The sequence below is a fragment of the Myotis davidii genome, unplaced genomic scaffold (assembly GCF_000327345.1).
Source record: "Myotis davidii unplaced genomic scaffold, ASM32734v1 scaffold30, whole genome shotgun sequence".
NCBI classification, from domain to species: domain Eukaryota; kingdom Metazoa; phylum Chordata; class Mammalia; order Chiroptera; family Vespertilionidae; genus Myotis; species Myotis davidii.
In genome coordinates this window covers 40,743-57,431 of record NW_006282874.1, presented here as the reverse complement: position 1 = coordinate 57,431, position 16,689 = coordinate 40,743, and the positions used below count along the sequence as shown (strand labels likewise).

Sequence of the window (16,689 nt, the reverse complement as noted above, 5' to 3'; positions counted from 1 at the left end):
CTACACTTGGTGCACCTGTCCCAGCTTTGCAAATGCCACTCGTCAGAGCTGTTTCTTGTTAAATAGCGATAATAAAACACAGAGACACCGAAACACCCCCTGCACCACTTTCCAGTGTACAGTACAGCGGCTCCAAGCTTTGTATAGTAGATGGAAATGTGTAAGGTAACGTTGGTTCATTCAAACATGTAAAGAGTGAGGCATTAAAAACATGCCCCTGCCCGTGACAGGGACCTGGCACAGGCGAGGAGCCGCAGCACTCACTGGCCCATTGCGAGGGGGGCCGTCAGTGCAGCCTTTCCGACGGACTTGGCATCTCCCACCAGAAACCTTAGAAAACCACGCTCTTGACCCAGCATGGGAAATCCAGGACATGCCCCTCAGGACGGTCACAGAATGGCAGGCTTGGCACAAAGGCTCTGCAGGGCTGTCTGTAGGAACGCACGCCGCGGGGCCTGTCTACCCAGCTCTCTCCCAGCCCTAAGAACGGCTGTGTGATGGTGACAGACACTGAAGTCCCGTCACGGAATTCCATGAAGAAATATGAGAAAACTATGCACACGCAGGGGCTCTGAAAAGGAGAGCACGGGGTGGGATCAGACGGAGAGCACAGTGAGCACAGTGAGCACTGGGTGGGATCAGACACAAACACATGGGAGCACAGTGAGCACGGGGTGGGATCAGACACAAACACATGGGAGCACAGTGAGCACGGGGTGGGATCAGACACAAACACATGGGAGCACAGTGAGCACGGGGTGGGATCAGACACAAACACATGGGAGCACAGTGAGCACGGGGTGGGACTCACACACAGACACGTGGGAGCACACTGCTCACCGGCATCAATGCATGAGGAAGTAGAGGAACAATATGCCCTTCATCTGCATGGGAAACAAGGCATCCCATCTGTCCCCGCCTGCTATTCAACTTCAAACGAATTCACATAGAGCAAACTACTCAGAATGTGACACTTCCTCAAAATGAAGCCGCATGGCCTTAGCTGGCTGGGTCAGGGGATAGTGTTGGCCTGTGGACTGGAGGGTCCTAGATTGCATTCCGGTCAAAGGGCATGTACCTCAGTTTCAGACTCGATCCCTGGCTCTGGTTGGGGCTCCTGTGGGAGGCGACCAATTGATGTGTCTCTCTCACATCGATGTTTCTCTCCCCTCTCCCTTCCACTCTTTAAAAATTAATGGAAAAATATCCTCAGGTGAGGACTAAAATCATAATAATAATAATAATAACAATAATAATAATAAAGTAGTATTATTAGGTCAGAGTATCAGAAATTACAACACAAAAATAATTTCGTATCAGTCAACCGAATACTTATCAAATGCCGCTAGCAACAATGGATGCCTAGGGCTTCCAGATGAAAAGGTTATGATGTAATGCTAAAGAAAATTTCCAATAAAGAAAGAACAGACTGCTAAATACAGATATGTTAACAGTGCATACAAAGTGTGCTTTTTAAAAAATGAGATATAACTGACATAACGTTGTGTTAGTTTAACGTGGTGTTAGCAGACCACACAATGACTCAGTATTTGAATATATTGCAAAATGATGGCCCCAATGTCTGGTTATACCCATCACCTCACAGAGTTGCAAATTTTTTTCTTGAGAAGATAACTTTTAAAAGCTACTCTTTGCAACGTTCAAATATGCAAGACAGTCTCATCAGCTGCAATCACGTGCTGTGCATCACACCCGGGACATTTATTTGGTAATTGCAAGTCTGTGCCTTTTGACTCTTCCCCCATTTCACCACCGTCCCCGCCTCTGGCATCCACCCATCTGTTGTCTGTGTCTATAAGTTGGGTCTGTTTTGTGTGGGATCTGGACTTTAGATCCCACATAGGAGTGAAATCACACGGTATTTGTCTCTAACTGATTTCACCCAGCACTTGCCCTCCAGGAACAGCCATGCTGTCACATGGCAGGATCTGCTGTTGCTGCTTTTTTAATATATATTTTTATTGATTTCAGAGAGGAAGGAAGAGGGAGAGATAAACATCAATGATGAGAATCATTGATTAGCTGCCTCCTGCACACCCCCCACGGGGGATCGAGCCCACAACCCAGGCATGTGCCCTTGACTGGAATCGAACCTGGGACCCCTTCAGTCCGCAGTCCGACACTCTATCCACTGAGCCACATCGGCTAGGGCAGGATCTTTTTACGGCTGAGTACTGTTCCACTGAGTGTGCATCTTCTCTATCCATTCATCCATCGATGGACGCAGAAGTTGCTCCCTGTCTTGGCTACTGTAAATGCTGCTGCCATGAGCATGGGTGCTTCTTTTCAACCTGCCCACAGGGGCCTGTATCAGATGGGAACTTTTCATGCAGACACCAGGTTCACTCTCCCTGTCGCCCACGCTCAGGACCTGGCACGCAGCAGATGCCCACAATGGAGTGCTGAGTGACTCCTAAGCCGGGGATTCTGTGCTTGACTAAGTGCCAAGCCCGCACTGGCACCTGCTAATCGGACATGAGAATTACTGTTTCTCTAAGAATGAAACGGAGTGCCCACTGCTGCTCTAGAAAGCACTTTATTTCATCACCTGGGAACTGGAGAGCAACTTCTCAAACCAGCAGACAGCAGAGCCCCACCCAGTGGACACCTTCCGTGGCCTTGGTCCGGCCCTGTCCACTGCACCACTGTCTGTCCACCGAGGACACTGTGCACTCCTCCCTTTGACCGTCAGGCTCTCACTTACTCGAGTCTCCTGTCTCCTCAGCTGTGACAGCTTCTGACACTCTCGAAGAGTAAGGAGCAGGAAGCTGTGCCTACAACATCACAACTTAGACACGAGGGAGGAAACCGCCTATCACAGGGGGTGTGAGTAAGTGGCCATCTGACTGTGATACAGTGAACTCTAATTACCTTGACAGAATCCAGTAAACTCCTGGGGAAAAACCGCTTCAAACCAACATCTTTTCTGAAATAGAAAAAGATTTGTAACAATAACACCAAGTCAATGAACAGAATGACACTACTGCAAGAGGCCAGGAGTGTGACCTATTTATCCCTGCACATGCGATCCAGGAAGGAAGGACACAACATTCCAGCTCACCAGCAAGGCCACCGAAGGGACAGGACTAGTCATCATCTAGACCAGCGGTTGCCAACCGGTGGTCTGCGGACCACTGGTGGTCCGTGAGGTCCGAAAGGTTGGCGACCGCTGATCTACACATACGCAGAAGACGTCAGTGCAATGTGGTTTAAGTAGAAAGTCTTTTGTTCTTTGAACACTTACTGGAACCCATTTTAAATATTGCCTCTTTGAAACGGCAATGCACAGTAAACTGCTCTTCTCCCAGCGCCATGTCAAGGGGCGATGCTGTACTTGCAGATGGGCCGGGTTAGGCAACAAAAGGGGGACAGACTATGGGAGTTTAAAAAAATAAACTGTGAATCAATCCTAAAGGCGGATTCTTTTTTAAATTGAACTTTCTGAGTAAGGGACACCTTGACCCAGTCGAGGTTCATCATCTCAGGCTCACACAGGAAGCAAGAGATTCGGGGATTTGCTGAGGACAAAGGCTGAGGGTGTGAGAATGCTGGAAGCCGGTAGCTTTCTTTAGATCAGGCTACAAAGCAATCGCATTACAGGAGCTCCAGCACTCTGGCCAAGGAAACGGATGGGCAAGGAGCTTTCTTTTTTCCTTTGAGGACCAAGTGCCCAGGGCTTTTGGCCACTAGGTGGCAGTCATGAGCTGGTAAGACGAAATAAAGCCGGGACACAGCAAGGAGCGTCAGCAGACCAGGGGCACAGGTTTCTGCTCAGAATCACATAAGGAAACAAATAAGGTGAATATAAAATATTTAAAACACATGGAGGTCAGCGGCGTCATACAGGAATCACGCCAGTGCATGTGGTTGATCTCACACCCAAAGTCTAACCCTCTCCTCCACGACCTGACTGGTCTTTACTGTGGGGTTCACGCCATCTTTATAACATGCTTGTTGGCTCCATAACACACTTGCCCTGGTTTCAACTATCCGCTCATTCACGAAGCCCCTGGTTTCCATTTACTTCTCTAATTTCTCATCTTTCCCAATCTGCAGCACCGATGTGACTCCAGGGTGAAAATTTAAATTTCTGGATACTGCTTTTCCCATTCTCTAAAGTTGGATCCGATGATTTTTAGAATAAAAATATCAAGAGTAACCCAAGTGTCTCCTCAGAGCAAGGTGTTCTATCCAAAACAAAGTGACGGTTTTCCAGCCGTTATCTCATCAAGTTTCTGTGCCTTCGCAAAAGCTGGTCTCCCCTCCTGGATTAGCCTGCTGCCCGATCAGCAGCCCCCCACCTGCCCACACTCCTTCTCCAAAACTTGGAGTAGACAACCATCTCAGATATCAAGTGCTGCCCCCCACCCCGACACCCTCTAGAAACTTCTACATTAGTTCCTAGTATGTTTTAAATAATATTTACTTTCAAGTAAAGCTCAACTAATGAAAACTACAATTTGAAGAATGAGCTAGTTCTGAATATTTGCTTCCAGAAGGCTCGTTTCCAACGTGTGATACTTACTCTAATACTTCATAGTTAGACTTCTTCTCCAGTGCATTGCCCCGCATCTCCCAGTACGATCGCCTAAAATCAGGAAAGATGTGAAGCTTTATACGCGTGTAAAGGATGTCTATGTTGTCCAATGATAAAAACTGTGAGGGTGGGAGGGACTTAACTACCCAGTGGCTCAGCCACAAACATTCTGATGAACTCGAATACAGAACGAATCTAGTTCGCAGCATGTCCCCACGTCCTAATGAAGCACAATGGATTGAGCCAGAACTATTTCTTTTTTTGAAATTTTTACTATTTTTAAAAAATGTTTTTATTAATTTTTTAGAGAGAAAAAGGGAGAGGGAGAGCATTCGAGAGAAACATTGATTGGTTGCCTCCCACACGCACCCTGACTGGAGATTGAACCCACAATCTGGTTATGTGCCCTGACTGGGAACCGAATGAGACCTTTCAGTGCTCAGGACAACACTCAACAACTGAGCCACCCGGCCAGGGCAACCCAGACTATTTCTACTGAACAGCCTCCTTTCCCCTTTAAGGGGAAGCAGGTCTGACTCTCTGGAAAGACGAGGCACAGATTCCAGCCGTAAGGGACCAGCTACATTCGCTACTTCTGAACGTCACCTTCCCTCAAGGGTGCGCACACAGTCGGAGCCACACCCACTCAGGTGGAGGCCCACATCACAGGGCAACCGCATCAGACATGCAAGAGAATTGTCCTCAAGTTGTCGCTCACATTTTATTCAATATTTTATTGGTAATCTTTATGAGAAAAGGAAAATACCTGAGTGATTTCCCAAAATAACAAAAGCCACTGATGCATAAAGACTGTGCAGTTAGCGCCTTACCGTATTTCTAGACAACCCAACTTCAAAGCGATGTCCTGGTCTACTTGGTCCGCGATCTCCAACATATAATCACTCTTCACCTGCGACAAAGGAATGGGAAAACACTGCTGTTTAAAAAAATACATTTTAGACTTACTCATTCAATAGATGTTCACTTTTGCATACTGTATACATACTGTCAGTAATGACGCTCGATGTGGGACATGAAGATGAATAATAAAAAAAAACAGTGAAAGATCTAACACGAGCCTCTCCTCCTAAGAAGAGCTGGTGTAACCTATGAGCATGCACATGGGACTTTAAGAAACAACAAATTTCGTCAGAATCACTTCGAGCTGCTCTACACCCTTCCTACTGTCAGAAGGGAAAGCTGGAGGGGGGGCCCCTATTCCCATGCAAATTCGCAGTGGACATATTTTCTAACTCAAACTTCAGCATTTTTTGGACCTTCGTGCAAGACCAGGAACATCTACATATTTCAACATCCAGTGAACTCTGCAACTGACGTGCTTCCGCCTACCCACCACCTGTGATCCATCTGCAAAATAATAGAACATGCTCAACACCTCACGTAAAGAGGAGAATCTAACAGAATTTTACAAATGCCTTCCCACAACGAGTCCACGCGACCACAGAGCACCTCTCCGCGGGAGGACCTGTTCAGGTGAAGCAGGGAATACGCCTCTTTCCGACGGCCATGACGGGCTCAGCACCTGCACTGATGCTCACGCTAGGAAGCACCGGGGGGACCTCCATGAAGGGAAATGCTCTCCCCTCCAAACAGGGCTCCACTCTCCCCACAGCAGAATATCAATTCCAGTCGAGGAACATACATCACCATAAGGCTGTCTTAAAGATTAATCCCATGATCTTTAAACACTATTTTCAGGTGGGAAAATGTAATCATTTGCTTTATTTCATTCACCAAAACCAAATTCATGTATTATATTTGAGTTTTTCATCTTACTGTGCAATAGAATGCAGCACAGGGTGTAATATAAAACCCACTCACATCTCTAACAGGAATTTTTTGGTTTTCCTAATCCTCACCTGAGGGTATTTTTCCACTGAATTTTAGAGACTGGAAGAGAGGGAGAGACAGAGAGAAATATCAATGTGAAACAAACACATCGATTGGTTGCCTCCTGCACGAGCCCCAACCAGGGCCTGCCTGGCCAAGGAAGAACCTGCAACCAAGGTACGTGTCCTTGACCAGTATCGAACCTGGGACCCTTCAGTCCACAGGCCAACGCTTTATCCACTGAGCCAAACCAGCTAGGGCTCTAACAGAAAGTATTAACCCTAAACTACTCCATACTTGATTCTATATGTCAGCTCAGTGCCTTGGCCCCCACAGGAGAGTTTGTGTTTTGCTTTGCTCTCTTCTGAATACTCTGTCAGCTAACAACTTTGTCCACAGACCCCGAAGCCCAGAAGTAAGACTGGACGACAGAAAACAGTGTGCCGGGCATCAGGCACACTTCCCCAGGCGCGGTTAGCTTCTACACCAGAGTTAAGTCATGGTGTTCCATTCAGTGTTGCGAGCCAAGGGACAGACATACTCATCTAAATCTTAAAATATCTGTAGACAAAACAATGACAACTTCATGTCAGACCAGGCATCCTAAGAGCCAACAATTTCAATAATGCTAATGGTTTCTGTACAAGTTCAGCTAATATGATAACTTCTTTTTTAAAAAAAAAATACATATTTTTATTGATTTCAGAGAGGAAGGGAGAGGGAGAGAGAGACAGAAACATCAATGATGAGAGAAAACCATTGATCAGCTGCCTCCTGCTCGCCCCACGCTGGGGATGGAGCCCACAACCTGGGCGTGTGCTCTGACCAGGAATGGAACCATCACCGCCTGGTTCATAGGTTGATACTCAACCACTGAGACACGCCGGCCGGGCAATACAAATACTTCTTGACTAAACATTGTCGCAGCTCTTCAAACCAATGGCCACCACTGCTTGCAAGAGGTTACCAACCAAATATTCACACTTTTAACAAGTACAAGTTCAGAGAGAGAAAGAGGAATAAAATACTATATGGCAAAGGGAAAACTCTATTTCAGGGTAAGCCAATAGTTTTGTTTTAGAATGAGCCATTAGCTTTAGTGTCAAAACTTGTTTTTATAGACTCTTGCTCTATAGTGAATAAGTTATCACAAGATTCTAGTTTATTTATAGTGTGCTGATTAATATCTTTCAGAAATTCTAAAATGGGTCAAAAACATTGAGTGAATCATTCACCCTGTCTCACACTGGGAGTCCCATTTGAGGCATCTTTAAATGAAACTCTACATCCATGGAACAATGTCCAACAAGTCAGCCACCAACACCCACTATGGTTCCACTGACAGGTTTTCCTCACGACACCATCCCAGAGCACGGGACACAAGGAACAGGGGAGTACAGATGAGCTTTCAGAATAAATAATAACAGTAAGGGAGGTTACTGTAAGTTCCCTCTCCGCTTCTCTGAGAATGGTGGCAGAGAGAATCTAAACATGATTCCTTCATATCTAACCTGATAAAAAAGCCAAAACAACAGAAATACAGATTCTCCTGAAACAGAACGAATAACAAGAGATAACACTGAGGGATGCCCATCATCCCCCCATCTAGATCCTCGGGATTCCCAGGTGTGAAGTTCAACAGAATAACAGGGCACAGCAAACACACCAGGAAACGCATCACAACACAGGAGTCCCTGCGCACCGCCCGCACACAGAACGTCACGCCCAAGGCATTCGGGTGCTGCCATTCAGATTCAGAACAGACACTGACTCGCAATAAAATGATTAAGAAATAAAAGCGCATTTAGTGGCAAATTGTCGTTCAAGTGTCTCTGATATTCACTAGACATGTTGAGGGCACAGCTCACTATACTAACCAGTAAGATTTACTTGGTTGTAAAACTGTGTTGGTTCCTCTATGCCACGTGTTTACTGCCTCACTAATACTGTCAGGGGCGAACAGCAAGCTCCTCTTGGTGTAAAAAAGCCAATCCTGGCTCATTATGGAAACTGCTTTTGAGGTTATACAGGTGCAGTCAGCTCTGACACAAAGTCTGCATCTGCTGAGCGTGCTGACACTCAGGCCTGTGAACTAAACTTGAATCAGAGAGTGAGCGACGCTGTGTCACCTAGGACTTACTGTCTCCACATAAAATTACGTTAAGAGTTGCCCAAGCATACAAAAATTCACCAAGTGTCCAAAGTTCCTAAGTTCTCACTAGCTAAGAGTGACAAACTTATATTCTCCCAAATGTTAGATTTCATCTAATTCTTAAAATAAAGCTATGTAATAAGTAAAATTCAAAGAAATAAAGAAAAAAAGTCTGTTAAATCACCCTCCTATACCTGTTGATAGAAGAAATTCAAAGTTGGCTTGTCTTCAGTAAACTGGTTTAGAAATCCTTTTGGCAAATAACGAATTCTCAATTCATACCTAAAAAATAATACACACAATAGAACAATCAGAAATCAGTAATTTCCTCAATTCATCGCTACAATTACAATCTGATGGTGTGTATGGCATTGCCAATTACTCTGAAATATTTAAAAAATAAGTTAGAATATAACTAATCTGTAAATGTTTTATTTTCAGCACAAAAGCGAGCACGTAAGTGTCCTCAGCTCCACAACTCGGCAGAGAGGGCCTGTGGAGAAGCCCAGCAGCCCTCCAGCCCTTAGCCACGCCCACCGCTGCTGGGGCCGCGCCCCCGCACGCTCCGCATGGCTGACCTCACCCACAGGGACTCACACGGGGGCACCCTTCGTGCCGGGCTCCCTTCATTCACCAACGTGTTCATGAGATTTGCCCGCATCTAGCAGCTGGAGTTTGCTCAAAGCTGAAAAGTGTGACACACACAACCATTCAGCCAATAACTGTTGATGGCCACTTGAGTTGTTTCCATTTTTTGACTATCCTATCTAATAAAAGAGTGATATGCAAATTAGCCATCGCTCCGTCACTCTGTCACAAAGATGGCAGCTGCCACGGAGCTGGAGCGAGCAGGAGGCTTGGGTTGCCCCTAGCAATGGAGGAAGCCAAGCTTCCCGCTCAAGGCTACAAAGTTTCAATTATAGAAGATAAATAAATCCCAGATACCTGATGAAAAAAAGGAAAAGAAAAAAGGACAGGCTGGGAACTTGGGTCACCGGGGGGTGCAGCCAACCTGAAAACAGCCATCAGCCCCTCACCCAGGCTGGCCAGGCAAACCCAGCGGGACCCCCCTCCAATCCTGAAGGGGCTGTGGCCAGCCTGAAAATGGCCCTCAGCTCCTCACCCAGGCTAGCCAGGCACCCCAGTAGGGACCACCACCCTGAAGGGGGTGTGGCCATCCTGAAAACAGCCCTCAGCCCCTCACCAAGGCTGGCCACACCACCATGGGGTGAGGGACTCCACTGGGAGGCTTGACCAGCCTGAAAACGACCCTCAGCCCCTCACCCAGGCTGGCCAGGAACCTCAGTGGGACCCCCACCCTGATCCAGGACACGCTTCAGGGCAAACCAGCCAGCCCCCACCCGTGCACCAGGCCTCTATCCTATATAATAAAAGAGTAATATGCAAATTGACCCTAACAGCAGAATGACTGGGAATGACTGGTCACTATGACACACACTGACCACCAGAGGGCAGACGCTCAATGCAGGAGCTGCCCTCTGGCAGTCAGTGTGCTCCCCCTGGGGGAGGTCTGCTCAGCCACAAGCCAGGCTGACGGCTGCCAGTACAGCAGTGGTGTTGGGAGCCTCTCCTGCCTCCTCAGCAGCGCTAAGGATGTCTGACTACGGCTTAGGCCTGCTCCCCGCTGGCAAGTGGGCATCCCCCGAGGGCTCCCGGGCTGCCAGAGGGATGCCTGACTACCAGCTTAGGCCCAATCCCCCGGAGAGCCGGCCTAAGCCAGCAGGTGGTCATCCCCCAAGGGGTCCCAGACTGCGAGAGGGCACAGGCTGGGCTGAGGGACCCTCCTGAGTGCACAAATTTTTGTGCACCGGGCCTCTAGTTTGGAATAATGCCCAAACACTCATTTTTTTTCTTCCTCTAAGCATAAAAGTAATCTATTTGCTCAGGAAGCCAAGCTTCAAGAATGGTTGAAACAAACGGATTTCACCAGAATTCTCATTCTCATTCTGTGTGTGTGTGTGTGTGTGTGTGTTTATCTCCCATAAGGAAGACTCCCACACATCTTCTGGGGAGCACATGTACACCTTTCTGCTGCGTAGCCACTGGAGCTGCACAGCTGGATGATAACTGTACACACTGTAGCTTTATGCAGTATCACCAAGCCAGTGAATAAGCAAGAGATGTATCAGCTGACACTCCCACCAGCAGCATGGGGCGTCCTGGCTCCTCGACACCCTCATTCTCCCTGGCATTCCTAGCCTTTTCATTTGGTCACACTGATGTTTGTTTATTGCAATAGTGCACAGTGATTTTAGCTGGCACGTCCTTGATGAATGATGGAACCGGGTTAGGGAGCTTGGCTGGTAAAGACCAGCTGCCCAGCACAGACTAGAAACTCATCGTCCTTGTCGGTCAGTGTCTGGTGCAGAAGCATCAGTGAACGTTTAATGAATCAGCACACTCAGAAGTCCATCCTGGTTTTTAACGGTGTCACTTCCAAATGTGTCAGAGGTTCCTGCTTACTGTCTTGTGGCTGTCAATCTTTTTAAGATCTCTTGTTGAACTCAGTATTACAACAAAACACTGGCTTTTCAAATTAAGGACGCATAGGGAATGTCATTTCAAGAGCACACACACACAAAAAACTGTACCAAAATACAATCTGAAACGCCCTACACTCCCAGTTCTCGTTTTCTTTGTCCTCTTCAGAAAAGGACGCCTTTCCTCCAGCTAAGAGTTTTCTCCTGTAAAGATCTGAGAAAAACCCTCTTTGCAGAGTGAGCTGTGAGCCCAGTGAGCAGGGACACGCTGAACAGGAGGACGTGACCCACATCTTGGCAACAATGAAAAGGATTTTCTTTTTCAGTTGCTCTGCAAAGCCCCGACACTCTCTCAAATGCCAAGGGAGCCTCCTCTGGGACCTGGACCTCCGAGCCCCGACTCACCATCTGAAAGGACCGCCAGTCCCCCCAAACTCCTACAGCCTAAGTATAACTGATTAACCCACCGAGAAGCCAAACCATCCCCTCCACCTAGGGGATTCCAAATAACTGAAATGGTTATCAAAATTCAGTTATCTAGAATTTAATTATCCAAGTATAAAACTTTACGTTTAAACCTGTTTGACAAAAACCTCTCAAAACTGCACAACACCCTTTGCTGCATTATAAACTCGGTGTGGCATCGCAGTTTAAACAAATCTGGCTGACTCAGGTGCTACCAATACCAGCTACTTAACTGGCATCTCCCAGGGACCGCCCCCATGACAGGTGGGCAAGCTCTTGGACCAGCTGAGAAGGAAGCAGGGACGGGGCTCGTGTGCACCAGGAAGCCCCTAGGTCAGCCCCGGTTCCTTTGGGGTCTCACGGGGTTGAGGAAAGCTGCTCCCCCTGCAGGGGCTCTGGACTGCCTACTGCCCTCTGCCTCTTCAGCTATATGCCCATGCTGTCTTCCCCAGCACGTATTTCCCAACGGCAATTTAGGGTTATTTTGATTTTAACTTTATAGCAGCATGTCACGTCGTGTCCTCTTTAAAGACAGAGGAAAAATCACACAACAAAAAACGAACGGCCAAAACCGGTTTGGCTCAGTGGATAGAGCGTCGGCCTGCGGACTGAAAGGTCCCAGGTTCGATTCCGGTCAAGGGCATGTGCTTGGGTTGCGAGCACATCCCCGGTGCAGGAGGCAGCTGATCGATGTTTCTCTCATCATCGATGTTTCTAACTCTCTATCTCTCTCCCTTCTTCTCTGTAAAAAATCAATAAAATATATATTTTTTTAAAAATGTTTAAAAAAAACCCAAAAAACGAACGGACGCAGCAGTGCATGGTCCAGGGACTTAACGTCTGTCACACAGTGGTGTCTGGCTAAGATCCATCCACACAGTTGCGTTCCTGCAGCTCACGCGTTCTGTCTTGTTTGGTTTTTTTATTTTGTTTTTTTGTTGTTGTTGTTGTTAATCCTCACCTGAGGATATTTTTGTTTTTAGAGAGAGTGGAAGGGAGGGAGGGAGGGAGACAGACAGAGAGAAACATCGATGTGAGAGAAACACATCGATTGACTGCCTCCCACACGTCAGGGCCAGTGATAGAGCCTGCAACCCTGGTACATGCCCTTGACTGGGAATTGAACCCAAGGCCCTTCAGTGCATGGCCAACGCTCTAACCACTGAGCATTCAGGGAAAGATAGTCTTAAGTTTTAAAACACTTATTTGATTAACAGACTAAACAGCTGGAGGTCAAACCTCCACTAGCCATTGATGTAAATCAACCAAACTATGTTGTCACGGGATATTTTGTTCACTCAGTTCCTGCTAATTGGTAAATCTGAAAATACAAGTCATTTGTTTAATTAACTCTAACTGGCACAAGATTTAATTCAACTAGAGGTTGTGAAGCTAAGCATGTTAGCTTTTCTCTGAAAATGTAGAACTGATGCCGATGTGCACAGCGAGCTTGCTGCCACCTGACTCGCTACAGTCACAATCTCCTCTGTTCCTGCAGTGGCGACAAACAAGGGGCCTGTCTCCACAGCCATCTCTCTCCAGTGTAACTGTCAGACGTAAGGCCTCCTACCACCATCACCAGGTGAGAACAGGGAAGTGCAACTGCAGGGGACTCCTCTAGCTCCCCCGAAGCGCCAGTTCATTAGCGCGAGGCACTAGGCCAGTGGTCGGCAAACCACGGCTTGTGAGCCACATGCGGCCCTTTGGCCCCTTGAGTGTGGCTCTTCCACAAAATATCGATTTCTGCGCATGGGCCACAAAAGCCGCGGTTTGCCGACCACGGCAGGCGGTCACTTCCTGCTGTAATGCCCCCTGCGAACATCCATTACTCAGCCCCGGACCACAGAGCAGGCGATGCAGCCCAGTGACGAGGTCGCTGACGTGGCCTCCTGGGCGCATCAAGTCCTGCTGCACTAAAGGGTGCCGCAGAACTGACGGGGGGGTCGGGCCAGAGCTGTCGGAGTGGAGTCCGAACAAGCAGCACAGACAAGGGAAGGGGGAGCGGCAACAGACCATCATGGCGGAAGTCAGCGGTGCCCCAGGCAGACTGAACACAAGTTAGCACAGGTCACTGGTCAACAGTTACCAGCCAACTTCACCCAGGAGTCGCAAGGGCAACTGGTGTGAAAAGAAAGCTCACACGTTCACCCTCTGGTGCGTGACTGAACACAGGAAACAGGCCCGCGAGAGCGCCCCCAGCAGGCGTGTGATCTTACTTCCACTCCTCCGGCGGGTGTGCGAGCTCGTACTTCTCCCTCACGCTGGAGACGCCCATGTCCAGGTGGAGCCAGTGCACCTCCTCTGACCGGAGGTGACTGAGCCGAAATCCGTAGCAGGCCACGTGCTTCACTTTGTGACTGTCCACGATCTTCTGAATGATGCCCTGAAAACATCCCCACAAAAGCAGCCGTTACACACCAAAAACTATGTGCTAAAAACTAATGCAACGGTCATTCCTTTTCATCAATTATCAGAATCCTTTGGTAAAAGCGTTTCAAGGTAAGTAAATTAGGTAATTTCACCTTGGACTCTTTTCCCTCAGATAGCATTTGTATGAACAGGGAAAAGTTAAAACAAAACGAGGCTCTTCCCTTTCTCTGCTGGTAAACAGGCCTGGGAACCACACACCGTCTGCGGCCCCTCGCGCCGGCCGCCTTGCCACCCTTCCTGGCGTCACTGCTGGGGACCAGGCCCCGGGGGGCGTTATACTTTCTGAACCAAGGACAGCGTATTATTCGAGACCCGGCTGCAATTAACATCATTTTTTAAAAACACACATTTGGGAACATACAACTAAGCTATATTTCTGATAATACTGATGCAATATGAAAAGTTATTTGAAGTTGGGCCTAACCACTCTCCGTGCTCCACAGATGAATATGCAGCAGCCCAGCAAAGCCCCCCAGCTGATGCTCTAACACCTGTGGCCCAGGGTGTGCGAGAAGGTGAAGGTCATCTCTGAAAGGCCAGCAGGGCCAGTCCCTGGGAAAGGCCGTTTCTGGGCCTGTGGCGAGGAGGTGCAGGCCTGGCTCGCGGTACCTGCACAGGTGCGAAGTCACAGGCACACGGACACTCACTGGAGACTGACAAAACCCTCACTGCCCTTGTGTGAGGGTGTGCTAGTCACCGTCCCTGAAACCTTCCCAAGCTTTTAGGCCATTAATACCCTTTTAAATGCTGCTATTAACACATAAATGTCTATTAGAGAAAACCACTGGTTTTTAAAACTCACAATTACCTGAAGCTGTGATGTAACTGAAGATGTGAGACACATCTTGAAAGTCCCACACTGGGTACTATTTCTTCACGACAGCACAGCGCTGTCGACAACACTATTAAGGAGCGCCCAGCCCTCCCCATACGAGGGGACAGTACATGCAAACACTGCGAGGACCCCAAGTGGCCACGCTCAGGCAGGTCGTGTGCTGCGCTCCTGGTGCCTGCACGTAGCCAACCTCCCTGTCAGACTGCTCCGTCCGGGACAAGCTCTGTGTCCAGCACAGGAGAGTGTCAGGGGAGGGAACAAAGGACCAGGCTGGAAGAGAAAGGACAGCTTCCTCAAGAACCCACACAGGACAGGGAGGGCGGGTGGAGCCAGGCTAGGCATCAAGTGTCCTATCTGGCTTTGGGTTCAAGGCCAGGCATCTGTGACAGGGCGACCCGGAAGGCCGGGGCAGGCTGTGTCCCACCAGAGGGTGCCCAGCCAGGGGCCCAAGCTCCGAGGTGGGGTCTGCCTAGAGGAAGGGACCTCTTTTCTCGCATTTCTCTCAGGCGACTTCTGCAGCTTCTCCTGGCCAACACTCAGCTCCCTGAGCCACACAGGACGGGCTGGCGCCTCTTTCAAATTCCCACAAAGGCGTCTTTGTCCGTGCCCTCAGCTCTGCCAGTTCCCAACCCAGCGCACACTGACACCGCTCCCTGTGCAGCACAGCTCCTCTCTGCCCCCAGCAGCTCAGTGTGCCGGCTTCCTTCCTCCCGCTGGGGCTACAGCTCCCGTCTGTCCGTCTAGTCGTCCACGTTCACGTCTGTCTTCCATGCCCAGACAGCACAAGTGCAGGGCACACGCCATTCCTGATCATGCTATTGGCCATCAGCACCCAGGAGAAGCCCCAGCGTCTCTGGGTACCCTTCCTTGTGACCCCTCGCCAGGCTGCTCCATGTCCTCAGGACCCGGGACACCCACAGGAGCCCCCCAGAGAAGCAGCACTGACTGGACAGGCTCACAGACCCTCACACACCGCCCACGGGAGACCTGCCCAGGCCACTCGCACACCCAGGGCGCCGTGGGCTTCCCCGTCTCTGGGAATCACGGGGAAGCACCTCTGCGCTCAGGGAAGGCCATGGGCATCTCCCCACAGACCGCGAGCTGTGCGAGCAGGGGACTCTGCTCGCCCCAGAGCCTGGCCCATGTCTGGTATGTAGAAGACAGTCAACAACTTTTAAGAATCTGTCCTATCTGGAGTCATGCAAATACCTTCAAAATTACACTTTCTAGAAAATAACTTTACTTCCTAAGTATCAGAGGCTGTTTTCATTGCTTTGTTTTTTTTTTTGTGTGTCCTTTAAAGAATTAAAAAGAAAACCAGGGGAGAAAAACAAGTCGATGGCATTATATAAATAATATATAATTCGGTTATTATTTTCCTAAGAAATTTTACAATAATCTACACTCTGGTCAGGCACACATGAGTAGAATGAATACTATAAAGAAAGAGTTAACATTTCTGTACTATGGGATAAGAGGCACTGCTTTACCTGTTTGTGAGTGCTATTAACATTTACCTGCACACACTGACTTTGTTTCCTAGGAAATGCGCTTACCCTGACATCCGTAGCATCTCCATGCCTGATAATACTGGCCCACGTGGTCGGCTCGCTGTTGCTTTCAAAATAATGAAAGACTTTTAGCACTCGCTCCATGGCTCCCGGGGACCTTTCCGCACCAGTGCCCAGGTGCGTCTTGGCACTCGAATTCGGTGTGTGATTCAAGTTTGGGTCCAGGTAAGCAGCTGCCATTATTTTGCTAGATGCTAGGTACCTGTCATATTCTGTAAGAGAAAAAAAAGGTTTTCACCATGCAGTATCTGAGCTGCCGACTGATGACCCGCTGGTGACCACATGAACAGCAGTTTCATAGCCTCTCCCCGGGCTTGAGAACTGAG

At 48.6% G+C, this 16,689-nt stretch overlaps 1 protein-coding gene across 9 annotated transcripts in view; it reads right to left on the bottom strand.

The window, feature by feature from the left end:
• PTK2 (protein tyrosine kinase 2) overlaps positions 1-16,689 on the bottom strand; it is a 100,459-nt gene that overhangs the window by 69,087 nt on the left and 14,683 nt on the right. For all 9 annotated transcript variants that reach the window (XM_015561492.1, XM_015561465.1, XM_015561468.1 and 6 more), the window contains 6 exons: positions 16,349-16,575; positions 13,744-13,910; positions 8,756-8,843; positions 5,389-5,468; positions 4,547-4,609; positions 2,893-2,947 (listed from right to left, as the gene is read on the bottom strand). In XM_015561492.1, coding sequence (XP_015416978.1) covers positions 2,893-2,947; positions 4,547-4,609; positions 5,389-5,468; positions 8,756-8,843; positions 13,744-13,910; positions 16,349-16,543 — 648 coding nt within the window. In that variant the 5' untranslated portion in view covers positions 16,544-16,575. The remainder of the gene's footprint in view (positions 1-2,892; positions 2,948-4,546; positions 4,610-5,388; positions 5,469-8,755; positions 8,844-13,743; positions 13,911-16,348; positions 16,576-16,689) is intronic.